The 26,904-nt window shown below is 48.3% G+C and overlaps 1 protein-coding gene across 1 annotated transcript in view; it reads left to right on the top strand.

Annotated features, from left to right (window-relative positions):
* ST8SIA2 (ST8 alpha-N-acetyl-neuraminide alpha-2,8-sialyltransferase 2) overlaps nucleotides 1–5,533 on the top strand; it is a 31,115-nt gene extending 25,582 nt beyond the window's left edge. The window contains exon 6 of the mRNA XM_079318166.1: nucleotides 3,199–5,533. Coding sequence (XP_079174292.1) covers nucleotides 3,199–3,484 — 286 coding nt within the window. The 3' untranslated portion in view covers nucleotides 3,485–5,533. The remainder of the gene's footprint in view (nucleotides 1–3,198) is intronic.
* Nucleotides 5,534–26,904: the final 21,371 nt, after the last annotated feature.

Here is a 26,904-nt window from a genome sequence, read left to right as displayed (position 1 = left end):
TTAAGTCTCAGTTCAAGGTGTTAGGGCTTGTGTCTAGGCTGCCTCCTTACAAAAGATGGTCCTGAAGATGTGATGGCATTTTCCATCTGTCACTATCATGATCTGAAAACAGAGCTGTCCCAGGCAGTTTTCCCTGGCAGCATCCTGGTTCTTGTTCTGAGCCACATCCTGCTCAGGCTCCTGCCTGTCTCAGGAGCTGCATCCATGCCTGAGGGTTTATTTACAGACACAGCACCAGCTTCTGAAGGAGGTTCTCAGTGGGAGAACAGCTCTGAGAACAGAGGTATTGGGTTTCAGGACTGCTCTTTGCTCTTCTCTTTTAATTGCTGTCTCTCTCTGTAAAATGTTGCAGTTAATAGTTATGGTGATTGGTGTAGCCAATCCAAAAAATAATTACTGCCTGCTTCGAGATTATCTTTCCTCCTAATTAAAATCCTGGACCTTGCATATTAAAGGTGTGCTGTTGACACAGCATCCCATGTGCGCCCAGACAACCTCATTTGGATTTACTGAATTAATTAGGTTTTATTTCCATCCCCAGCTGTTCTCTCCCTCACCAGGGTTGTGGCTGCTGTCTCAGCTGGACAGCGGTGGGAGAGATAAGAGGAAGGTTTGCAGAGCTCTGACACTCCCATCACAAACCAGGCATTAAAAAGTATTTCCCAGACCTCACCAGAGGATTTCCCACCTTCACTGTCCAGGAAAGAAGTTGGAGGAGTTGTGGCATGGCCTGTTTTATGGATTGGGCATTAGGTGTTGTGTTATGTCATCCATGTGGGTGGTTTGGGACAGCCTGGAGTCCATCACCCCCTCTCAAAGCTGCACTGGAATTTATAATGCTGCATGAGTGAGGTTTGAGTAATACCCTGCCTGCAACAAAGGGAAATGCAGACAAAAGAAACGGGTTTTAATTTTCATTATAAAAAAAATTACTGTCAGTGTTCCCTAGCCCAGTATTATCAAGTGAGTGCTCACTAGCTGCATTTGGTGAGGTGGGTACACTGGTTGTGGTAGGGCTGGTTTTGGGTGGTGGCTTGTGCACACTTGTTGGAATTGGTGAGGATTTTGTGTGTTCTGGCTTGCAGAGGACAGCATGTGTCTGTAGGGTGCTTCAGTGGCTGACCCAGACATTATTTCATTGTTAATATGCATGAAACTGGTGGTCACATGAATGGCCTGTGCAAGAACCACTTCATCTTGCTGTCAGGGTCCTTGGATGTTCACAGAGTATTTACAGCCTCCCAGCAAAACACAGAAGTTAGTATTTTGGAAGGACAAAAGGTCACCAGTATTTTTTCTGCGTACTCCAGCTGGTAAATTGATAGAAAGGAGAGTTTTAAGGCTAAAGCAGCTGCAGGACAAACCCAGACAGTCCTCCCTCAAAGCCAGCTGGTTAATATGGCTTGACAGTTCTTCCCAGGTGGCTTCCCTGCTGCATGAGGATACCCTAATTCACAGTGTTAAGTGGTTGTGATAATCTCCCATTTCCCTGTGCTCGCAGGGGGTCTAATGTGCTTACCCATAAACTCATCAAGGAAGCTGCTTTACGGATACCTGTGGGAGCAGGTTCTGTGGCACTGCAGTGAGCTCTGCTGGGTACCCACAGCACAGCCCTGTGGCTGGGCAAGCACAGAAAATGCTGATGCTGTGCCACTGAGATGCTACTTTTTCATTATGGATGCCAGCATGAGCCAGGCAAAGACCTCCTTCCCAAAACATCATATTCATCCTTTGCTAAACCTCCTTGAAAACCCCTGGACATGGCACCCAAAAAAACTGTCCTTGTGCCCTTCCTGCACATGCCAAGGCAGGCACTCTGCTTCCAGAATTTGATTCACCAGAAAAGTCAATTTTTTCTCTTATCTGGCTGAGAACAAGCAAGCACGTTTTGTGCCTTGGTTGCTAAATTGTAATGGCTTTCATGAAAAGCTAATTTGCAGGATTAAGGCTCAGCTGTCCCAAGGGTTCCTGCTGTCTGAGCACCAGACCCTCAGGAGCCCAGCAGAAAGTGGGAATGAGGAGTGAGACACTTCCTGGGGCTCCCAGGTCCTGCAGGACCCAGCTCAGGATCCCAGACATCTGCTGAGAGCACAAATGCCACGTGCTCTGCTCTGCTTCTTCCTGCCTTTTATCCAAGGTGCTGCCTTGAGCTCAGGCCCTTGGAAATATCTGTGAAAAATAGTCCAAGGGCTCAGACAGGCTGTGGCACAGTGGCATGTGCTGCCTCCACCAGCTCTGCTGCTCTGGGGCAGTGCTGGCATCAGACATGCTGGGGAGGAGGGAGTGTGCCTGATGGGGATATCTTCTACCTCCCCAAACCTTTTGCTTTCTGATTTTGCTCTTCTGACAGTCCTTTCCTGCTGAGCAAACCAGATAAGTTGCCTTTGCAGTAAATATGGGGCACTGGGAACATCTTCTTACAGGATGTTGATGCTGCAATAACTTTTATCAGCAGCCCAAAATACCACAGCTGATACCGTTTCTGCTGTTGCATCACTACATGCCTACATCTTTCCCCTGTTCTTTTTGCCATCCCTCATAAAAACTAACGTGCTTCCCAGCAGCAGGCACAGCTGACCTCCATCTCTCACATTTTATATTGCACTGTGCCATATTGTGTGGCTGATGGACTCATGCTGCCGAGTGTGGTGATGTATCTTGCTCCAGGATCACAGCAGCAGTCGCTGGGTGTAATGGGAACTCAGCAGTGCATTTGAGCTCTTTCAGCCTGGTGACCCTTTGTTCCAAGGCAGATGTTTTTCCAGCCCTGTCGTGTTTGCTGTCAGAGTAAAATCTTCATTCATCAATGAAAGTCATCAGCATGTGTTTGACTGTCTGCTTCGAGGGCTTGTTGGAGTCTACTTGACATGTGGATGCTTTGGTCTGTGGTATTGATCTCCAGGGTTGATTGGAAGATAATTGTAGGCTGAAGTACCGAAGGCCCCTGTTGCAAGCAATTTGTTTTTCATAAAGGATTGTGGAGGCATGAGATGCTTCAATGCCATGGCAACAAGTGTGATGTAGCCAGCAGGCAGAGAGCAGGAGGATGCAGTCCCTAGAGAGGCTTTTCTTGGCATGGAGAGCTGTGCTAGTGAGAATCCTCTCGCTTTGAATCAGCGATACATCTCAGTCAGAGGCTGGAGAGAGGAGCCGTGCTGGGTGTGCTGGTGAATAACAGGCTGCACTGTCCCCTTGCAGGTACTGGCTGACCAACAAGGTGCACATCAAGCGCCCCACCACCGGCCTGCTCATGTACACCCTGGCCACCCGCTTCTGCAACCAGATCTATCTCTACGGCTTCTGGCCCTTTCCCCTGGACCAGAACCAGCACCCGGTCAAGTACCACTACTACGACAGCCTCAAGTACGGCTACACCTCGCAGGCCAGCCCGCACACCATGCCCTTGGAGTTCAAAGCCTTAAAGACGCTGCACCAGCAGGGAGCCCTGAAGCTGACAGTGGGGGAGTGCGATGGGGCCACGTAGGGAGGGTGCCTGGCCACGTTCCTGCAGAGCCACGGGAGGAAGGGAGGGGAGGAGAGGACGAGGGGTGCCTGGCGGGGTCGCTCGTCTCCGTTAGCGCGCAGGACGGCGACGCCAGTTTATCTACGTGGTACCTGTGTGTATTGACCTGAGTATTATAATGTTCGTGTTCACCAGGGGAGGGGCAGGAGAGGTGCCCAGCGCCTCGCAGGACTGCCCTGGGCAAGACCCCCAGCCCTGGGGCTTGCTGGACTGGAAGGGAGTTTGCCTTGCACCCCAGAGGTGTTTTTTGGGGTGTGTGATGGGTAACGTGAGCCGTTTGTCGTGACTGGTCCGAGGTGGGTAGTTAGTTTGTTTGGCCAAGCTGTGCCTTGGCCCCGTGCTCGTGGCGGGGAGGGGAGGGACGGGAGCGGGGTGGGCAGGGAAGGTTTGTTGGTGGCTCTCACAGCCCAGGGTCCCGTGGCACGGGCAGGGAGCAGAGCCCAGATCCATCCAAACACAGCCTTTGGGGCAGGGGAAGCCTCTGGGGCTGCAGCTGGGTCTCCAGGAGGGGGCAGGGAGCAGAGTCAAGCTGACCCCAGTGACACTCACACGTGTGAGAGCCTGCAGAGAATGACAGCATAGTGCTGGGCCAGGGGGGTGGTGAGGAGGATGCTGAATGTGTATTTCTTCCTTTTCTAAGGAGCAGTGTAGGAGGAGCAGAGATGCTGGAACGTGGCAGGAAGGAGCCAGCACCACTAGTATTGAGTAGTCTGACTGTGTCACAGAGACAACCAACATCTGTCAGGGCTCCTGAAAACCATAAGTATATCCAGCTCCAATTCCCAGCTAAGCAGCCTGCCTTCTTTCCCTCTCCAAAAACTGCCAAAATATGGGTGATAGGCCTAGACCCAGCCCAGCAAAAAGACCACAGGACTTCAAGGAATTTTTTCAAGTCTAAATAATTTATTTTCAGTTTCTCCCCAAAGAACCAGCGCTGAATTCCTGGAGTCCCACTCTGTCAGTCCTTTCAAGCCCTAATTATCTCTCACTCCCAACAGTTAAATAGGATGTCAGATTGATCTTGATGGGATTCTTGCCTAGTTATGATCATCATAGAAATAATCTTTTCCTTTTCTTTTTTTTTTTTTTTTCTGCCAGACAGAACCCAGAATATAAAGAATTTTTTATAACCACATTTGCTTTTCTCTGATTTTTGGGGGTTTTGAAGGAAGCAACTAGATTGATCTGATGATTCTGTTTCATTTTCTGCCTCTGCAGCCTATTCTGTTTGTCTCCTAATTAGCACTCAGTGCCAGAATGCAGGTGAGTCCAGGGTTCAGCAAGGACTGTTTGGGTTTAATTTGTGGGAGAGTAAATAACACTGCACAGGCAGACCTCAGCCATGCACTTCACTGCTGCCATGGCTGGGTATCATCACCTTTGGGCCTCCTCCTGCTGCAGTGTTTTTTAAGTTAAAAAGTGTACAGTTTGGGGCTGAAATACTTGACATTGTCTCTGAGTGCTTCAAGTGGTAAAAAGAAGAGCTCACTTTCATGTTTTGGGTCATAGAAACTACTGTACCCAAAGGAGCCTCCAGCCTGCTAATTAGTGTCAGATGAAGATGGCTAAGATTAAGGTATAAGCAACATTATAGTGAATAAATGTGGGCTAATCTGCCACTGAGGGGATGTTTCTTTCCAGCAACAGAAAATTATTTCTTTCATGTCTTTTTTTTTTTTTTTTAACCTGGTATCTTTTTATTTTTCTTTTGGCAAATTATTTTTACTTGAATTTAGTTTCATAATAAAGCTAAACCTGGCTGTGAACCTCAGCTTCAGCTGAGAAAGAAAGAGACAGAGAGTAGAACTGCAGGGTGGAAGTAATCTGCAATCCCAGGCAGCTTCCCAGGATTCAGGAGTGGTTCTTAAAGCCAGATAATTCCCAGGTTTGTCCCCAGCACGAGGGAGGGACAGAGCAGGGCTGGAGCTGCAGGGACTGCTGAAACCAACTGTTGTATGGAGGGGCCTGGGCCATGGTACTGATTGCTGTTAGCAAACCTTCTTTTTAAATAAAAATAGAGGAAATAAAATAAATGTGCAGGGGTTTTATTTTAATTCTGTATTTTCATTGAATGGAAGGGCAAGAGGGGAGGCAAGACCATGAAGTATCTTGGGATTAAAGGGGGGGGGGCCCTGGAGCCCCTTCTGCTGGTGAAGGAGAGGGGAAGGCTGGGCTGGTTTGCCCACGTGGGGTGGATGTCAGTGCTGTGCCAGGGACACATCCAAAGCCAGCAGGATGTTCTCACTGTGCCTACAGAGATTGCTGAGCTGAAGCTCCAGCAGCACAACAGGGCTGTGCCAGGGGGTCAAAAGGGGGTGGGAGAAGGGATTTTTTTTTTTTTTTCTGGTGCCCTTGAAGCAGCTGCTGCATCAAAGCACAGGCAAGTTATAAGCAAATTATTCAGGGAGATGAAATTGCTGGTGATGTTTCTATTCCCAGAATGGGTCTTGTTCCACCCTCGTTGTAAAAATGCATTAAACCATGAGCAAGACCCTGCAGCTATTGAAATCCCTGGCTGAGCTCCCATTTCACCTTGCTGCCATGCAGGCTGGTCTCTGCTGTGTTTATATGCACAAAAAACAACTAATAATTTCCCCTTGCTTTAGTGTTTTGTGTCAAGCCCTCTGCTCTGGTTCTCTGAGCAGCTCCTCAGGTTGGAAACACAATTTATCATCTCAGTTTCCAGCAAATAGCTGGGACCTGGCTCCCCCAAGCCCCATGGAGCCATAAAACCTTTGTGCTGTCCATGAGCAGCAGGAGCAGAGGTTCAGATTCACCTCCTGCAGCAGTGGATGATATTTGGGCTATTTTGGGGCAGCACAGCAGCTGCCAGATGCTGTGGGGACCTGGCTGCACAAGCTGCTGCTTGATGGATTTCTTCATGCCCAATTAAGGCTCTTCTGCCATCAAGAGTGGAACAAAGGAGAGCATAGATGCTACTTAGGCAGAGATGCAGGTGCACAGTGTTGCACCATGGATGTGGTTAGTGCCCTGAATGGCAGCAGCAGCTCCCCTGGCTCTTTTCTCCCCCATCCCACCTCTCCCCCCAGTCTGGGGCTGGTCAGACTGTGCTGCTGGTGCTCCCATGGGTGAGGCAGATTTGTGCCAGAAAGCCTCTGGATGGTAAGAAATGACCTAAACTTCAAAAATAGAAGCTAGCTTGAGTCTCCAGAGATTGGGGCTGTTCCCCAGGGTGGCTTTTTGGGGCAATGCTCTAGAAGGTGCTTCTGGCCAAACACAGTGTTCTCCTCACCCTGTGCCCCTGGGGCATTTTCCCAGCTTGGGGATAAGGGCTGTGTGTTGTCTGCTCCTCACACCACAGTGAGAAGCTCAGCTGTCTTTTCATTTTATCCATGGTTTGCTGGGTTACATCCCAGCCTTGGAGTCTGCCACAGCTTTGGCATATATATCTATAAATATATATATAGTGACATGGCTCTTGCTCTCCTGGGGGAGATCATGCTCATATCTGGCCCTGACACCAGCACATCTCCTCTGGTCAAACTGCAGAGTCTGCAGGCTCCACTGCCACCATCCTTCACCATTAACACTGCCTTGCTCAAAGCTGGCTGGGGTGATTTGAGTTCCTCTGATCTGCAGCACAGCATCCCCTGCCTGTTCCAGAGGCACACCCTCCCTCCCAGCCCCACAGGACAGGATGGAGTTTGTCTCCTTCCCCCAAACTCTCCACTAGCCAGGACTTACTGCAGGTCAATAACCAACCCTCTGCTTCAGTCACAGCCCAGATAATTAGTGAGCAAAGTGCAAATAGTCACTGTGATTCAAATTACCTTTTAATTTCTTCTCAAGCTGCCTGAGGGGTTTCTTTAGTCCTATAAAAAACTGATATTTTCTTTTTTTGAGACGCCAGTCTTGCAAACCAGAAAGACACAGTATTTTGTATTCAAGGCATAATGAAAGTTGTTTACATTTTTCCATTGCGTTTTGGATACTTCTTGGGAATAACACTGAGCACTTCAGTCTCACTAAAATGATACAAATTATTTCAGTTGATCCCAAAACAAATACATTTTTAATTTTGTGCAAAATAGTCTCAAAAAGGTTGCACCATCTACAAATCATGACATAGATACTGTTGGTTTTTTCATCCACCACTCTTTTTCAAAATTCAAACAATCCAATTTCATGCTAGAGAGATTAAAGCTTAAAGCTCTGAGAGACCCAGAGGGGACAGCAGGGAAGTGGTTTGGTTTCCTCCAGAGTGCCCCACAATGTCAGGAGGTTAAACCGGGCACATAACCATGGTCTCCAATGTAATACCTTGTCAAACCACACGTTTTTTCATTTGGGTCTTTTGTTTATTTAATTTTTAGGTTTCTCACATTTATGAATGGTTTATTAGCATGTATTTTCATCTCTGTGTGTTACTCTATCACCCTCAGCACCAGACAGCAGAATTTCATTTTGGGGTCCCCCTTTTAACCACATCAAATGCTTTCTAGCCTTCCTCTTCTTCACTACTACTTTATTTTTCTCTGTGAAAACAACTGAGCACCTCTGAGCTGGCAAATCTTGTCTGCAGCTCCAGTAGTGCTCATGTTCTACATTGGGTCATCTTCTGACTGTGGGTGCCACCAGCAGCAGGGAATGGACTCCACGTCTTACCTGTGCCCCCAGATGGATGCACATCATCCATGTAGGTAAGGAAATTACTGAGAAAGGTCTTGGACAGGGGCCTGAATGGTAACCAAAAATATCATCTTCTCTCTCAGTGTGAGCAACATCAAGGCACTCAGCAATAAGCTTCTTTTCCAGCTGGAATAACTCCTGCTTGATGAACTCCTGTTGATCAGACCCAACCCAATGCATGAGCAAAGCTGGCACAGGCACAGGCTGGTTCCCTTCACAGCCCAGCTGGAGGCAGATGCATTTGGCTGCTTGACATCATCTCCAGCCAAATCCACCCATGCCCCTACAAGAGCCAGGATCAAAACTCACTGGCCCTTCCAACTGTGATGCCCTCAGGACCTTGTGCATGAGCTGAGAACAAATGTGGAGTAAGAACACGGATGGGAATATCTCCTGCTTGGTTAACGGAGGAATCTTCAGCCACCTCCAATCCCTAAAGAAGGCACAGGCAGGAGGAGGACAGACCCCAGGGATGGTGAGGAAGATGTCATCCTAAAGGAGATACCAAACTGCCTGAAGGCTGCCCAGTGCAGGCACTGAATTTACTGCTCTCATGCTCAAAACAGAAGTGAGCAGCATCTGTTGATTGTATCCAGGAGAAAAGCACAGAGTTAGGAAAAAACACTGTCCTTGAATGCCAAAAAGCAGCTGGGACAAACCCATGGCTCTGCTGGAGGAACACTGCCAGCAATAAAAGTTAAGTCCCCTTATGCAGAGATGGTGGCAGGCCATCTGACACTAATCCTGTGCCTCCAGCAAACAAAGCCTCCCAGGCATTGTGAAATCTCCTCAGCTATTTGCTGGCTTGGTTGCCTGGAGAAGCTGCTCCGTGTTGGGCTGATGGAGCACTCGGTGTTCCCACACAGCCCAGGCAGCAAAGGTTAAAGCACATCACAGCAGCGTAATGAGGTTTTTAACCAGTGCTCTGGAAAGCCTCACACTCTGCTTTCTAGAAAATGTTGCAATTTAGGCTTCAGCAGGAACCACAGAGCAAGGAAAATGTTATGCTTGGAGCATCAGTCTTGTAGTGTCTCGCTGCACCGCTTCCAGATGAACTTGCTTAGCTCAGCTTGTGTCTGGAAACAACTTCGGGTTGGAGATTACTAGGAAGAGGAGAGGAGGCATGCTCTATTCCTGGACTGCACATTAGTGTTCCATATGGGTGCAGAGCCAAAGCATATGGACCTCCATCTGCTAGGCAGGCCTGGCCTGGCCCCACGGATGGTTTATAATGTGCGTAGATTCATCCAGATTTGGGATTCCTCCAAAGCAAGATGAGAGCCAATGACTCAAATATTGTGCAAAGCCATTGAAACTAATGGCACTAAACAACAATCATTTGTCTCCTGTTTGATTTTACTTGCTGTAAAATAATGAATTAGTTACAGGGGTGGGTGAGTATTGTGCTGTGGATGGAAGCTTTGAAGGAAACATGGTTAAAAGAAAGCAAAACAAGAATCATCCTAGTAATTTTGTGTCAGCCTCCTCCCATGTATTATTCCCCAGAAAGTAAGCTGTGTCCTTCAACTTCAATAACATGGCATTTATGCTCCATCTGTGATCAGATTTAAAGATGTTTGCAGGCATAATTCAGGCAACTTTCAATGACAAATTCAAGGAAGCCGGGGAAAGAACTCTTGAAGTTCTTCCATGACTGAAACTACTCTAGGGAAAATGAACTTTTGCTCCTACAAGCTCTTTATTAACCACAGCAGACTTGGATGTTTCCTGTTCTTTTAAAACAAATAATTAGCCCCCAAAGACTCCAAATCCTAGCATGCTGTTCTGTTTCTTGCACTGAGAAGCCGGCGTGTGGTGGGACTTGTCCTGACCTTGCCGAAATCAAGAGGCTCTTGCAGCACAGCAACACCATGATTTTATCCCCTTCTTCAGGTCACATTTCTGCTTTGAGAGATGGGCCTCAGAGGCTGGATTTGAGGCACCATGCTGGAAACATTTCTGCTGAATTTCCTGCAGAGCTGTGTGGGACACATGATTAAAGCCACGGGATGACCGCCAAGGGGACGGGCTATTGTGGCAGCCCCTGGGAGAGCTCATAGCAGTGAAAAAAAACCTCTCTCCACTAAATTAATTAATTGCCATGCATGTTAGCTCTGGGATTTGGGGAAATTACCGTGGCCTGATTTCCTTCAGCACTTTTATTCCTGGCTGGAGACCAGGGGAGTTGTTGAGGCTGCTGACTTAAGACACCATGACAAATGGCTGGAAATGGCCAGGCAGGCACTGTCACTGTAACCTGGCGTCTCACCTGCCTCGGGCACGGCTTTCACTGCACCTTTCCTCAGATTCCATGGAAAGGGCAGATTTACAGGCACACCAGCCTCCTCCTGGGCTTCCCAGGAGAGACCAGGAGGACACGGATTTCTTGGCCAAAAACCATCTGAGAAGCCAGGCAGCTCTGAGCATTCTGTGGTTTATTTTTGGAAGAAGCAATTTTGGTAATTGCAAGCGTTAAATGAAAGGCAATTAGGGATGGAGGGAAGGTGTTGCATGCGTGTTGGAATAGGAGCCAGTTCCAAGCCAAAGGGCCTGTTAGAAACATGGAACCCTGAATGTGTCACGGGCCAAGGGGGCAGGGAGGTGCTGGAGGGTTTTTATGGGTGTTTAATGTGAAACAGGGCATGGAAACACTCACATCTGTGATGTGTCTTTTATGGTCTTCCCAAGGTTTTAATTAAAAACACAATAAAAGCACAACGAGAGGAAACCAGGATGTTTTAACAATCATCTGTTATAAATTGTTTTGTGGGGGGGGAAGAAAATCAAAGAACAATTGCTCATGTAAAGGAGTTTGGGATGCTGAGTTCACATGGAGAAACAAGCCCTCTGGGAAAGGTTTTCCTGTCAGGAAGCACGTGCTGCACTGACAATAAAGTGCAGGGGGGCTTCCATGCTGCCCTGGGGATCTGCCAGGTGGCTGCTTCCCCAGCAGGTACATCTGTCTGCCAGAAACATGGTACACACCAGAGGCTGGGGAGCAGGATCACACACCAGGAGTGAGATGAGGAGAATGCTGGATTTGGGCTGGGATGATCTTGGGATGGCTGAGAGGAGTTCCAGCTGTAATTTCTGAGATGACAGAGCACGATGCTTTTTGTGCTTGGTGACAGGAACACTAAAATAATTTTGTGCAGCACCTGTTGCCTCTGACAGAGGTGACAGCAGGGAAACACTGGACCAGGATGGGAGTTAATGAGGCCCTGAGAGGTGGCTGCAGGCCATGCAGGCATCATCCCTGGCTGTTTTATGGGATTATGAGGGTTTGCCTTTGTCCATGACCTCAGATAGGATCAGGGGTTTGCTGCCTACAGCTGGGGTGCCAATCCATCTGGAGATGAATGCATCTGGATATGTCTGTGAGCTGGTCCCCTCCCTCAAGTCTCTGTGTTCATGTTCTCAGTGAAGAAGGGAACCCTGGCTTAGCCACCACAGCACTCCTGGGCTCTTTCTCCATCTCTTCCATTGGTGCCTTTAGACTGTTTCCACCATGTGTGCCACAGTTTTTTTGCAAGAAGAGAACTGCCATGCCCCCAGATGGTCCACACTGCTCCCACAGAAGCATTCTGGATGGGTTTTCCCTCTGCCTTCCAGACAAATTCAATGGAAGCCCACAACAGCCCTGCTCCCAGCAGCCCCCAAGGACCAAGTTCCCTGAGCTTGTAGTTTAAATGGAGATTAGCTTCTAAAATTTAACGAGGATCTCTGTGAAAACAGCGTCCCAAGGATAAAACAACAACCAAAAAAAAAAAAGAAGCCCATTGAATACCCATCCAATTAAGGCTTCCAACTGATCCTCATTAAACATCCGTTCCTGACATTTGACAGTGGTTTAGATTAGAACAGTGAAAAATCCCCTTGAAAAGGCAGACTGACATTTTGCAGAGGAGTGTTTTCATAGTAATACTAATGGCTTCAAACCCTCAGCTTATAACCTAACATGGAAAAATAAAAAAAAAATAAAAAAGAAAATTTGGCTTGGCAAAGGGGTAAGGAGCAGCCAGGCTGGCTGGCAGGGAAGCTCCTGGTGACCAAACTCCTGGCTGCAGTGAATGCAGGCAGCCCCTGGCTTTGGCTCTCCATGTGCAGGGTCCTCAGAAGGCAGCATTTAATAAGATACAGAAGCTGTGGTTTTTTGGCTGAGCTGAATATGAAATCGCCATGGCAACCTTTCTTCCAAGGTGATCTGAGTCAGGTAGCAACAGCAGGGATGAGTTAAAGGTCATCCCTGCAGAGGGAGATGGGCACTGATAAAGCACTTTAACAAGTCCCAGGGGAGATGGCATTTAAAAGCCACTCCAAGGGCTCGGCCAGACCCATGAAGGGAGAGAAATCCAAGAGCAGCAGTGATTGGAAATCTCCTGGTTGAGAAGGCAGCAGCATCAGAAGTGCCCAGAGGTCACTCCCATGAAGGCACTGGACTCATGAAATGTGTGTCCAGCGTCAGGTCTCCAGGACCTGGAGAAAGGCTTGTTTAGCAGCTGGGTAGGAGCTGGGGAAAAACCTTTGCAAGAAAAGCTCCTGTTCTGGAGTGAAAATAACTCTGTGTAAGGGATGAGACATCACCCTCCAGCAGAGAAACAATAATTTCAAAAATCATCTAAGACTAATTGCAAACCAATTTTCACCAGGACTGATGCTTCCAAAATACTGAGGTTCTTTGAGAAGCATCCCCTCCCACCTCAGAGGAAGGGCTCAATGTGGTTTGTGACAACGAGCCAATGCTATTATCCTCACTGCACAGAGAAGGAAAACAGAGCCATGGAGGGGGTGCTGTCATCCCCATAGCCAAATCCAGGCATTTTAAAATGCAGCTTGGAGTCCAGTGATAGCAGCTGCTCTGTAGTTTGGCCAAATGCTGGCACACAACATTTTGGGCATTATGGGGTTGGGGTGGCTTGGTTTGAGTGACCAGCACAGATCAGGGAGCAAGGTAGTGGCAGGGAATGCTTTTGGAGTAATACCTGTGGGAATCTTCCTGTATGCCATCTATTTTTAATTTTACTATGTTTTTTTCTGGTTCTCAGGGTCTTCTTTAAAGTTTTCCCCTGCAACCATGAGGGCTAGAAACTCACACCTTTTGTTGCATTAATGAAAGCTGAGCATCCCAAATAATCTCAGGTTCAAGAGCTGTGACTTCAGAAACCTCACAAATAGCATGCCCTGTAAAAAAAGTAGTTCAAGCCTACAGCACCCCTTTCACCCATTCTTGCAAAGCTCAGCTTTTACCTGGAGCTCACATCCCACTCTCACCCACAGTTTATTTTCATCTCCTGCATGGCTGCAGATCCTGGGTCAGGACTTCCACTGTTAGAAGACAGGGAGTAAATCTGATAGCTGGGATGGAAACCAGAGGTCCAGGAGACCTTAAGGGCTTGTTCTTGCTGCTGCACTGGTGGGAGCAGAGACCCTGATATCCAGAGCCTCCCACAGCAGTTTTAATCAAGATCCAAATGGGAACTTCTGCCCCACCCTGCCCTGTGGTCTCTAAACTGGATGCTCCCATTGCAAACTCTGCTGCTCACATCACACCACTGGATCTGTCCAAATCAACCTGCAGGAAAAATGTCTCCCTGGCTTAGTTTTGGAAGGAGAAGATAAATCACAGAATCACAGAATGACTAGCTTGAAGAGACCTTCAAGATCATTGAGTTCAACACCTCAACTAAACCAGGGCACTGAGTGCCACCTCCAGGCTTTTTCTAGACACATCCAGGGATGGTGACTTCACTTCCCCAGGCAGACCATTCCAGAGTTTAATCACTCTTTCCATGAAAAACTTTCTCCTGATATCCAGCCTGTATCTCCCTTAGCACAGTTTGGGACTGTGTTCTCTGGTTCTGTCAGAGCTGCCTGGAGAAGGACACCAGCCCCACCTGACCACAGCCACCTTTTAGGAGTTGTAGAGAGTGATAAGGTCACCCCTGAGTCTCCTTTTCTCCAGGCTGAACATCCCCAGCTCCTTCAGCTGTTCCTCACAGGCTTTGTGTTCCAAGCTTCTCTGGATGTGCTCAAGCATCTCAACACCCTCCCTGAACTGAGGGGCCAGAACTGGACACAGCACTCCAGGTGTGGCCTCAGCAGTGCTGAGTCCAGGGGAAGACAAGGTGGATCTGAAGTGAAACCCAAAGAAAGGGCAGTGTGGGACCATGGTGTGCAGGACACGTGGGAGCTCCAGCCCTGCCCAGGAGTTTGCTGGCTCCTGCTGGAATTTCTGCTGCTCTGACCAAAGCCACGTGCTTGCTGCTGGCCCCAGCCCTCCCCACTGCCAGCCCATCTGAACACAGTGTTACACAAGTGCTTTGTGCCCTTCCTCTGTCCAGAAATTGGGACAGAATAAACCATTCTGCTCTGCTCACGAGGAGGGTCACCCTGCACCTTGCTCAACCTTTGGAGTTGCCATGGACTTGTCATCAGAGCTGCTCTAATTTGAACTAATGACTGGGGAGCTCATTGCTGATTACAGGGCACTGCCAGGCTCTGGCTGCCAGCACACAAAATTCCAACTGCCCCCACAAAGCCTGCTAGGATAGCATTTCACAGCATTGCCAAAATGGACTTCAGCCGTTTATTTTGACAGTTGTAGTTGTAATTATTTATGATTGGGTTTTACAGTGTGCTGGTAGAAGGACCACGAGACATTTCACAAAGGAAAAAAAAACAAAGAAAGAATGAGCCTTGTAGACTTGTCTCAGACCTGTGATAAACCAGGAGGGAGAAGTGGGGAAAGGCTGTGCCAGAGGACTGAGACTGGGAATCTTCTACAGACCACAAGGAAAAGCTGTTTCTCTTTGGACACCTCAGTAATTATCATAAAGCTGAGTGAGTGGGCAGTTCAAAACTTTGAGACAGGGCACAAATCTGCAAGTTTTTAGAGCACAGACTTGTTGCAGCAGGCAGCAGACCTGTGAGCAGGAAAATCCATGTGCTCCATCCCTTTGACAATTTGATCCCATCCCACCCACCTGGCAGAAGAGCATTTCCACTGCAGTGAATCAGCATTTGCCTTTTGGGGAATAGAGACAAAAGCCACACATTTCAAAGATGAGAAAGTGACACAAATCACATAAGGAAGGGGGAATTTGAACCGACTGAAAAGGCTCCAGTTTGTTCAACATCCACCCACATGTTGGAGAAGAGCCCCACTGGCATCACAGTTTGGATCCAACTCATCCTGGTGCTCCTCTCCTTCTCTGTGGGGCTCTGGGGTCCACAAGACATCTCACAAATTGGACAAACACACCTGAAATGTGCAGGTTGGGTCCTCTTGACTTTTTCCCAGTCAAGAACATCTACAAAATTCATATAATTACCATGGAAAATTTCAGGCACGCAGAACTGAGGTTTTATCAGAAGTATATGTAATGGGAATTATTTCCCTGGTGGTGCTGGGCAGCCCTTAAAATGTGTGAACTTGAGGACATAACTCAGTATCTGCTGCAGCTCTTGATTTACCAGAGGGAGAGAGAAACAGTAGCCCACCTTGTTAGAGCTCTTGGAGAACATTAAATAAAAGCTCCCTGTTACCATTGTACAAGGGAGTATTTGAGGTCTTGCTGTTCTCCTGTGAGGCTGAATTTGCACCAAAACTGGTGCTTGATGAATGTGAGCCCGTGGCAAAGGCTGTCCCAGAGATGCTGCAATCACTCTTCAAGTGTTAGTCTGAGGGGACCCAGCACCCCAGAGGTGATTTTAAAGGGAGCATGAGACGAGCTGAGACACAGCACCCGCACATCAAGAGGAGATAGATGTAGAAAATAAATGGGTTTCTCAGGCAGGGGGCCAGGCTAATCACCTGCAGGTTCTGTTTGCTTGGGTGTGCTTCTGACACAGCAGCCAGGCTTGATCTTTGTGTTAAAAATAAAAGCAAGTCAGGACATCTGGAACTTTGAGGTGGGATTCAGGGAAATCCTCACTCATGGCCTTCTGCCACGGTGTTCCTCACAGGAAGAGCAGGACGTGGCTGTGCCATCCCCACACAGCATTGGCCAAATGCTGGCACACAACATTTTGGGCACTGGAGGGTTGGGGTGGCTTGGTTTGAGTGGCCCAGCACAGAGGGACAGGACACCCAGCACTGGGTGAGCAGCACCACTACACTCCACTGGTTAAGCCACCCCTGACCAGTGAGTGCTCCTCTCTGCTGCCCTGCATCTCCCATGGCCATTTCCATCAGGATGAAATCCCAGCAGGTCGTTTCCATGGTCATAGCAAATTGATACAAATGACTGCAGAATATGCAGGGCAGAAGAGCCTCAGCTCAGCTCTCGGCAGAGCGCTCTGCAAAGAGGATTAGCAGCTGTGGGGGATGATTATTATCATTAATGATGTCAGAAGGGAGGCAAGCAGAGAATTCAGTATTTAGTATTTTGACAGAAGCCACAGGGTCTGGATTTGCAGTCAAATTCTACAAAATGTTCCGCACCAAAGGCTTAAAAAACAAGTTAAATGTTTATTATAATAATAATTCTTCAGTTAACGTCAAGGCAGGTGAACAGGGGATCTAACACTTGATCCCCTGCTAAGGCTTTGGCAATTGCAAACGCTGAAAGGCATGATGACACCACACAGGTTGCACAGAGGTAGCAGCTCAAGTTGCTGGAGGCTCAAAAAGGGTTGCTAATTGCCCAAATCTGTCAGAACACTGTTTGTGCCCTGGTTCCTGACCTCCACAGCCTGGAATCCAGCATGCTCTGCCTCTCCAGCATCAAACACACCCCAGGAGGATGCATTTGGAGCAGGATAGCTCTGGCTCTCATGTGATGCCCTTACAACCTGAGCACACCTCTTCAGAGACTGGGATCCTCCTCTGAGCCTCACATGCCTTCAAAGAGTGCTGCTTTCTGCAGCTCCAGCTCCTGAGTCTGAGTCCATGCTCATCTTTCACTTCCAAACCCCAAACTAGAAGACCTTGCAGGTGGCAGGGTGTGCAGAGTTGCTCAAGTTAATTAGGAGACAGCATTATATAAAACACAATAAAGGACTAATGAATAAACAAACAAGCCTCATTTGGGATGTTTTCAGGACCTTTCAAGCCAGTGTTTTGACTTTTGGAAGCTTGAGAGCCTGAGGAGTGGCAGAAGCAGCAGCAGTGCAGAACATGGGCTTGGAAGGAATAGATGGGAAGGAAACACAGCGTTGTCATTCAGAGAGAGGAGCAGGACTCAGCATTTCATGCTCCCTAGGGAGAGATCCTGGTTCACTTCTTTGTTGTGATAAAGACAACCAGCTTGGCCTAGGGCAAGACTTTTAACTTTCCCCATGGTAGTGAGATTTGCTTGTTGCTGAAAGGATGAGAAGGAAAACTCCACCAACACCCTGGGTTCCTCACCCATGTGTGCTCCAGGTGCTCGCAGCCCTTTCAGCACATAAGTACTTCCTTACAAACTGCAATTCCTTCAAACCAGCCCAGAGCACCTCAGTTTTCCCTGGAACAGGCCATGTTTCTCCTGTTCTGGACCTCTGAGCTGGTTTCCCCCACGGCAGGGACAGCAGCAGGACACTCTGGGGCTCAATGTCTGCGACTTCCTTAATTCTGCAGTTTCAAACCTGGGAAATGTAGCTCAGTGATGACCTACAGCTCCAGACCAGCCCCTTTGGCCAATGCTGATGCTTTCTAGCCTCCAGTTGGATCTGGAACACACGCATGAGTGCCCTGCATTGCCTGGGTGTCCAAGGAGGGAAGCCCTGACCGTGCCCAAGCAGATGCTGCCCAGCCCATGCATGTCCTGCACACATGGCTGCAGAGGGGCCCTGCTGAGCCAACAGCAAGCTCAGGGCTCTCTGAAAGCATCTCCTCACTCAGCACTAGCTGAACTTATGCCCTTACCTACTATGCAGGAGAAGGATGGACAATAAAAGGAATTTTAGCATTCCTGTTGTCTTTCTAGTGTGTTGGAAGGGGCTGGCAGGAGCAAAGTGCACCCACACAGGGCAGCCCTGGCAGAGCCATGGGCAGGCAGCAGCCCCAGCAGTGTCTGTGAAACCCCAGGATCACAGGGTGGTTTGGGTTGGGAAGGACCTTAAAGATCATCTCATTCCAACCCCCTGCCATGGGCAGGGACACCTTCCACCACACAGGTGACTCAGAGCCCCATCCAACCTGCCTTGAGCACTTCCAGGGATGGGACAATCCTGTGCCAGGGCCTCAGCAGCCTCATAATATAGAATTTGTTCCTGATATCTAATCTGTAGCTATTCTGTTACAGTTTAAACCTGTTCTCTCTTGTCCTATCAGTATCTGCTTCTGTAAAAGTCAGCCTCTTTTTTAGAAGCCCCTGCTAGGTATGGAAAGTAACAATGAAGTTTCCCTGGAGCCTTCTCTTCTCCAAGATGAACAACCCCAGCTCTCTCAACCTGCGTTCATAGGAGAGTTGCTCCAACCCTCAGATCATCTTTGTGCACCCAAAAACATCCTGCTTTGGTTGCCACTGGCAGCACTTCTGCTGTTGTCTTCACTAGAGGCAAATTTTTCACTCCAGGTTTCTTCTTTCTTCACATAGGTGAGAAAAAAAACCTGCTAGGTGCTTTTTGTGCATAAGGGATTCCTTCATATGCTTCATCTGTCTTTTATGAAAGTGCCACTTTCACTGATCCTTTCAGACCTTGTCACCATCCATCACATCACCTCTACACCTAGGATACTCAGAAAATGTGAGTCATACTGACTGGATTTTATGCACAGAGAGAAAGGAAAAGCTCTCACTTGCCTGTTACTTTCTGTAAGTTTGGGAGGATATTTTAAATGGTCCTAGATTATTATTAGCAATTCCTTTCACAGAATAAAGATGAAAGACAAATTGGAAGGAGGTGGAATGGCATGAGAAAGAGGGAAAGAAGAAGAAGAAGCAGCATCCTTGTGTGCACTGAAGACAGGGCATGGGAAAAAACCATCATTCCTGGTGCCTACATGCCCTGGGGAAGGCTTGTGATAGCTCACAGCAGCCACCCAGGTCAACTAGCTGTGCTTGGTGGCCTTTCAGTAACACAAAAACATCTGAAAGGGCAATGATGTTCACCCTGGGAATGTCTCCAAATCCTAGATAGCCTGGCATCAAAGATACAGCACAGCTTGAACAGCTGGGGGAACAGAAATAGCCCACATTCTCTCCTGAGCTGTTTATTTCAAGACTGAGGTGCTTTGGACAAATCACTATTGATGCTTCTCTTCCTGCCTCCCACAGTTTCTGAGGCTGCCCAGGGAGAGCCAGATCTGGCATTGGTTTCATGGCTGATGGAAAACAGGTCAGGCTTGGTTCAGGACCAGCACTGATCCCAAACCTGAGGGTCTGGCTCTGACCAGTGCAGCCTCCCAGAGCCACACATTTCCCCAGCTCCTCCATCACGTCCTGTGCATGTTTGCATCCCATCCATCATGCACAAATGTAGGTCATTGCTAAGGCCATGTCCCAGCAAACTGTGAAACCTCAGCCTGGCATCTTGCCCTAAGTGCCAGAGGATTTTCTCACCTCCCATGGCTCCGGGCTGCTGCCACACTGAGTTCTTCCTTCTCAGTGAGTCCCTGCTCCCCAGCAAGTGCCAGGAATCTCCTGCAACAGCAGTGGCAAATGCCCTGTGACAGGGTGGGCATTGCAGGCTGCAGACTGCCTCAGGCAGGAAAAGAGGGTGAGGTGTGACCAGCTCCAGCATCTCCCCTGAATATCTGTGGTGCAACCACCATCCACCACCCCCCTGCCACCAAGACCTCTCCTAAGCATGTCTCCCTCTGTGCACTGGGTGAAAGGAAAATCAGTTCATCTTGTGCACACAAGGCACTGAATTCTTGCAAGCACTGGGGGAACTCCACATTTCTGTTGGTGGCAGCAGGAGCAGGGTCCATCCTTCTGGCTTTTTTGCTGGATGGGCAAAGTTAAAAACCCAAAACAACGAATCCATGTACTGAGAACAAAGTAAGGGCTTGATGGCTGGGAGCTGGCAGCACTGAAGCTCAGTGCAGGCTGAATGACACCCATCTGTGACATGCTCTGGGTGCTTGGAGGTGCCACAGCACATTTCCAAACACCCCAGTGACGAGAGGCAGGCAGTGGAGTGTGATGGGGAGAAAGCTGGAGCTGGATGATTCAATGCATTGGCCGTGTTGCACACGCATCACCAGGGGCTGAGCTGATCTCCAGCCTGCAGCAACAGATCCTCACCAGAGCTTAGAGCCAGGCTGCTTCCCCTGCACCTTCTGCCTCCATCCCAACAAGGCTCCTAAGCCAGCAGAACAAGTTCTGTTAAATGAAGGTAGCTCTGAACAAGGGCTCCTGGTCTCTGACCTAGTAGTTCATAGTATTTTTGGGAGGGTCACAGATATGGTGTACAAAAGCAGCACCTAAACCACTGACTAACCCCACACCTGCTGAACACTCAATATCTGTGAGCTCTATATATGTTTCCTCTGTTTGCACACACTTTTATTAGCCCTTAACAGGCTGAAATCAAGTGCACAAAAACAAAATGCCAAAGGAAGCCTAAAATTCCACATTCCTCGTGTCCTTCCTGAGATTTCCCCTTTTTAGGCAGCCATCAAAACAGGAACATAACGGAGCTGCTATTACTGCTAATGCTTTTCACATTATCCGAGGTGCAGGGAGCAATTAGGTGGCATTAATGGCATGTTGCTACACTTGGATCTGCCAGGCTGAGGCTCCATTCACCTTCTCCCCTCTGCTTCTGTTCTGCTCCCCATCAGAAGGGAGGCACAGCTGGCTTGCTCTGCTCCTCTGAAAATCATATCAAAGAAAACTCCAAATGCTCCCAGCTCCTTTCAGAAAAATAAAATAAAATGAGCAGAGGAAACATTGCCTTTCAGAGGCTTTTGCCCCAGAGCAGCAGCAGCACCTTGATGCCTCTGGCACAGGGCAAATTGCACAGCAGCTCCCTGTGACAGCAGCAGACCCACCCTGTGCCCTCCTGCCTGCTCTGCTGATGAAGAGCCTGGCAGGTCTCCTCAGTTCTCCTTCCCAGCTTTTATGAGCCAGACTCATTAATCACCTCTCCCTTACCAAGGGAGACCTCACTACACACTCCCTGCTTGCCAGCTTTGGAGCAAAAACAGACACATGTGGTTCCAGGCTTTTGACCTGAGGCTGTGGGAGCTTTAGGTTCTGCAGCCCTCTGTGCACAGTGGTGATGCCCTGGCTGTCCTGTGATGCTCTGGTTAAGGGATGGAGCTCTGAGAGGTCTTTCCTGTGGCTCAGGCTGCCCAGGTTGGCACAGGCTGCAAGCCCAGCCTGGTGGGAAGCCAGCCATCTGTGCAGTGATTCCAAGCCCAGCCATGCAGTTAAACAGCTGAATAACCCTGCCCTGGCACTGGGGAAGGAAGTGCCATTCATTTCATGGCTGGAAGAAGCCAGGAGAAAGCATCTTCTAGGGGCAAGAAAAGCACCACTGAAGCCGTTGGAGGATTTTGGATTGTGAAGTTCTGGACACAGGGGTTCCAAAAATGTTTCCCCAGAAGCACAGCCATGGTGCCATGGCCAAGCACTGGGGCAGCCTCAGCATCCTTGCACTTAAAGAATGTGATTTGGTGAATCTGAATAATCAAGAAACTTTCAGCCCAGTGCTATGTCTTTACACAAGCTGCCAGCTCTGTTTGGATCTGCAGCCTTGTGCCTTCTTCACCAGGCTTCCTCCTCCACCTGCACCTCATGGAGAGTGACTGGGTGTGAGGAGCTCTGGAAAGGACAGCACTTGGCAGCTGATGAGACTGGAGGGAGGGTGGGTCAGGACCAGAAAGTGATAAAGTGGAGCAATCACTGCAAATGGAACAAGGTGGTTGGGAAGTGTTTTGTCAGCTAGGAGCTCGTGGAGACCAGCAGAGCTCCACAGCTGACCAGAGAGACCTTCAGGGGCTTCCTAGAGACAGGAAGGTAGAAAAGGTAGTTCAGAGGATTTGTTCTGAGTGCATAGAAGGCGTTTTGTTTTTAAGTGAAACAATGCTGGTATCAGAAACTACATTTGTTCATGTGCTTGTTTGCCCCTGGCACCCCTGTCTGAGCAGGGTGATAATGCTCAGGGTGGAGAGGGGATGCCTGAGACATCCAGATCTGAGACTGGAAATGGGGGAGGGATCTGTGGCTTCCAGCAGGAGTGAGGTGATTAGTCACCTGTAACTAATCTTCAGGCTTGACCCCACCAAGGTGCATGCCAGGACTCTCCAAAATCCTCAGGCTTAAAATGCCTGGATGTGGCGTGGCCCAGGGCAGCAGTGCCAGCTTGGAGAGGGAGCACTGGCTGCAGTGAGCCTGTGATTTCCATGGCTGAAGGGCTGTGCTGTGTTCTTGTGGGCTTAGAGCAAACAGAGCAGGAATTGATACATCTTGAGTGCTGTGTTCTGCATTTGACATCTCTGCGTGCACCTCGTGTGCGTGTGTTCATCCTCTCAGAGGCTCCTGCCTCTTTGCTCTCACACTAATGAGATATTCTCACTCATTTCTTTGTTATGCCAGCTCTAATTTCCAGCTCTTTGACACGAGCAACCATTTTTCTCTAAAAGGCTGAGATCACATGGCAGGATTATAAATTTACTCCTGAAATGCACCATTAATAAATAATAAAGTGTTTATAAATATGCAAAATAGATTATTAGTCAATTCTATAAAATCTTGGCTACAGGAGCATAAAAGTGTGCCCTGCAGCCTGTATATCTATTATAAAAAAAGAAAAAGGAACAAAAAAGAAATTCAGATTCCCTTTTTAACTTTCAAGCAGTAAATACTGAATAACTTATTTCTGATAGTGATTATGTCAAAAGCAAATCATTTGTTTCCTTGAACAGCAATGAACAATGCACTGCAAATATGTGATTTTAAAAATATTATCTACGAGCAGAGGGACAGAGTGTGTCCTTCATTTGAACAGCTCATTAAAGAGAAGCTCTTCACCAAGAGTCTTGCCCTGTCTGTGAGCATCCTGAGCAGGACCATTATTTTATTTAAGTTTAGCAAGCTTCAGGAGTGCTAACAGCACCTAAATATTCTTGCCTCTTAACTACAGGAGCTCAGATTGGAACCTTGAATAATGGAATCACAGAGTGGTTTGGATTGAAAGGGACCCTAAAAATCATCCAGTTCCAGTTCCATGTGTTTGCCCACTGAGCCAGACATGGAAATGGCAGCTCCTGAGGATCTCAGCATTGCTCTGGGTAACCCCTGCCTTTCTAGCAAGACCCATCCCCATCAGCAGGTTGTTGCAGCAATGTTTTTTCTTTAGTCCAAAATAAAGAGATTTATCTCTCTTTTGCCACAGTTTTATCCACAAGGGCATTGTTAAACTGTTCCCCAGGTAACACACAGTAGATGGGGTGGGAGTCAGGAAACTGGGAATTGGGTGTCAGAAATACCAGGGGAAGCTGGATGGCAAAAGGCCAGGAAGGGAAGAAGGGCAGGGACCACTGCATTCACTGCTGAGCTCTGAAAGCATTGCTGAACCATCAGCAAGAGGAACTGCTCTGACCCAAAAAAAGTTATACACAGTAAAAGAAACAGGAGACTTTGCCTAAACAGACTTGGGGTTTTTTTCTGTTTACCTGAGAATCATCTCACTGCCACTGGGATCTGTGCTGTACGAGTCCTTATGCAAGGAGATGGAGAGAACCAGGTAATTTCAGACACTGTCCAAAAGGCACTACTGAGACGACTCTGCTGACAGCCAGGAAAAAATGAAGTGGGGAAATGTCAAATGTTCTTGACCTGAGCTTAAACCTTTATGAATTGAGGGCAGAGGGAGAGAAATGTGTCTGTAAAGAAGAGCTTCTCTTCAGATAAATATATTTGTAGCAAGGCACAGACAGTCTGGAAATCCGTGGAGGGGAAACAGCTGGGGGAGGTGAAGGATTTGGCAGTAATGCTTCAAGGAATTGATGACAAAGGGTTTATTTTTGCTCAGCAGCAGTGCAGTGGTTATTCTGGGCTGGCATCAGAGCTGATGAGGACCAGCCACATCAACACAGGCCCCTTTAACAGACTTGTTCCCTGGCAAGAAATGCACATCTGAAACTCACAGCTGAGGATTCTCTGTGAGCAGGGCCAGTGAGGCTGGAGGGGAGGTTGCCTTCTGTGATCCTGTGGCCCAGAGAGTCTCTTTCCAATCTGGATGCAAGACAGAATTGTGCCACAGTTACTTCACTGGCATTTAGACTTGGCAGAGGAGTCCCCAAGGATGTTCTGTGCTGCTCAGCACAGGTCAGAGATGATGTTTAAGCTGGCTCATCTGGCTTTTGGAATTGGCAAAGGTCCTGGGAAGGTATCTGACTGTTGATAGGACAGAATAACGACATGCACATTGAATTAAATTATCTAGAAAGAACCACTGCAAGAAGCTCAGAGGAGTCAGGATGAGTTTTAAGCAGATGATGTGTTAGCCTTCACAGAAAACCCTTAAAATAAATCACCCTGGCTGAGGTGGTGCAGTAGGTCATCTAATCCTTATCCCTCCTCATCCTTCAAACCAACAGTCCCCATCTGCACAAGACAGAGCTGAAACCCTGGCCAGGGAATCTGAGTCCTTGTCCTTGTTTCACACTCAGATCAGTGGGTTCCCTCCATCACTGGGCAGGATGGATTGGGCAGAAAAAGGCAACAACCAGGAGTGTGTTCTCAAGCCAGGGCTGGCAGCCTTTGAAGGCTGGCAATTAGGATTGTACCATCTTCCAAGACAGAGATTAAACATGCTGGTTGAAGCTTTGAAGCAGCTGCTCCAGCTCCTCAGGACCTGCCTTCCCCTTCCTTGTCCATATGCAGCCTAAGTGGGTTCTCCCCATGAAGAGGAGGGAGCTGGGCTCCCCTGTGCTGCTGGTCCCCCAGTGTGGAGGCAAGTGAAGGAACAAGGTGGCTGGAGACGAGCATGAGGGGGGAGAGAAGCCTAGAAACCAGCTTTGTGCCTCCTAAGCCATCAAAAACTGCACCTGGATTTTTAACACCCTTTCTCCTTAGCTTTAAAGCAATAGCCACGCCTTCCATGCTGCTTTCTTGAGCTGAAGAGCTGTTTCCATGAATTAGAAGTACTGTTTTGAAATATATTTGGCTCATCTAACACGCTGTGAGCAAATGGCCACGGGAGAAGTGAGCCAACCTAGAGTGGGTGTCTGTTTGAAACCAGTGCTAGGAGAGTTTCTGGCCTCTTCAAAATTGGTAATTGACAGCTGATAGGGAGATTAACTATCCTCAGTGTTTCTGTGCAGCCTGGTTACAGACTACTCAGCTTTAAGCAATTAGAGCTGCTCCTGTTTCATACTCTTAACAGAGCTCATTGTCAGGCATGATTCCAATCATCTCTGTGTTCAGCTCCTGTCCCTGATAGCATTTGCCACACATCGCTGACAATTTTGCAGTTATCAGTATCAAGGCATCCAGAGATCAGTGACACTGAGATACAAGGAAGACACCCTCTGCCTTTGCCAGGGCTGTAAATGTGAATTAGCTCTGTTCACTTAACCTCACTCCTGCACACAGACTCACTAATAAGAGCAGCAGCTTGTACGAGGGTGGTAACAGCCACCCACGGGAGAGGGGAAGCTGTGCTGTACTCTGGCCCATGCACAACTCTTCTAGATACTGCAGAAACATCTCCTTAATGGGATCCATTTAGGAAAAAAAATATACTAAGACTTGCCTGAGAAAAATCTTTGTTGCAGCTTTGGCTTCTCCTTGTCAAAATTCAGAAATGGCTACGCTGAGCCTTGCCTTTTCCTCACAGAGCCTCAGCTGCAATCACCTTTATCAAACTCAACTCTTCAGCTCTTACTTAGGTAATAATTTCCACAAGTCATTTGCTCATCTTCCACTTGAGACTCCATCAGAAAGGTAAGTACAGCAGCGATGGTAGCCTCTGCTTTTTGTTCTGCCACATCCTCACTGCTGCAGCCTGTCCTGCTCAGCCACTGTCAGGCTAGGGCTTACCTTGAGGGGTCTTACAGCTTCCTACACAAACCAGCTCAGCTGCTCAACAGCTGGCTCAAGGCTGACAGCATTTTTTGGGGACTTTGAATTAGATTGAGCTTCACTTTGCTGGCAGGACATAATTCAAAAGGCAGAGGTGGGACAGCAGCTGCCTCTTGTCTGCAGCACTGAATTACTCTTAGACTGATCCTGAAGAGATGAAGACATCAAGGCAGAGAAATGTGGTACATGGCAGAGGAGAGAGGCACAGCTGATCCATGCACAGGATGCTGGACCAGTCTGTCCTGTAGCTGCTCCATATCCAGGGGAAAAAGAGTTCTCTGAGAACTGCCAGAAGTGTGGAACAAGCAGCCCCAGTCTGCCCTGATCCTTATCTCCAGCACTTCACCATCTTGCCATGCCCTGAAAGCCACAAGACAAAATTGCTTCAGAGATGAACAACTTCATCAAGCAACTCTGGAGGGGAAGGAAGTTTGCTGAACAGCTGAGGTGTGACCTGGCCACCCCAGGGAGTGCTCAGTGTGGGACATTGGGGCTGCAATGGGGCTGCAGTGAGCTCTGAGGTACCAGACATGGTTATAAAGTCAAAGGCACTGAGATCCCTTCCCTATTGCAGAGGATTTTACCTTTTGATCCCAGAAGTAAGCCCAGCTTCCTGATAGTTGATGAGGACCTTGTGTGATGAAACATACTCCTCTACCATGTGCTAAAACTAGTTTGTTGTCAGGCTGATTCAGAGCCACAGGACAAAGGGACTTGCAACTCTCTAATAATGGAGCACACAGGTGCTGTGACACCCACCTCACCCCA

This window comes from Erithacus rubecula (assembly GCF_903797595.1).
Source record: "Erithacus rubecula genome assembly, chromosome: 14".
In the NCBI taxonomy this organism is placed as follows: Eukaryota; Metazoa; Chordata; class Aves; order Passeriformes; family Muscicapidae; genus Erithacus; species Erithacus rubecula.
Note: the sequence above shows the minus strand (reverse complement) of the source record. Positions and strands in the feature narration are given on the sequence as shown.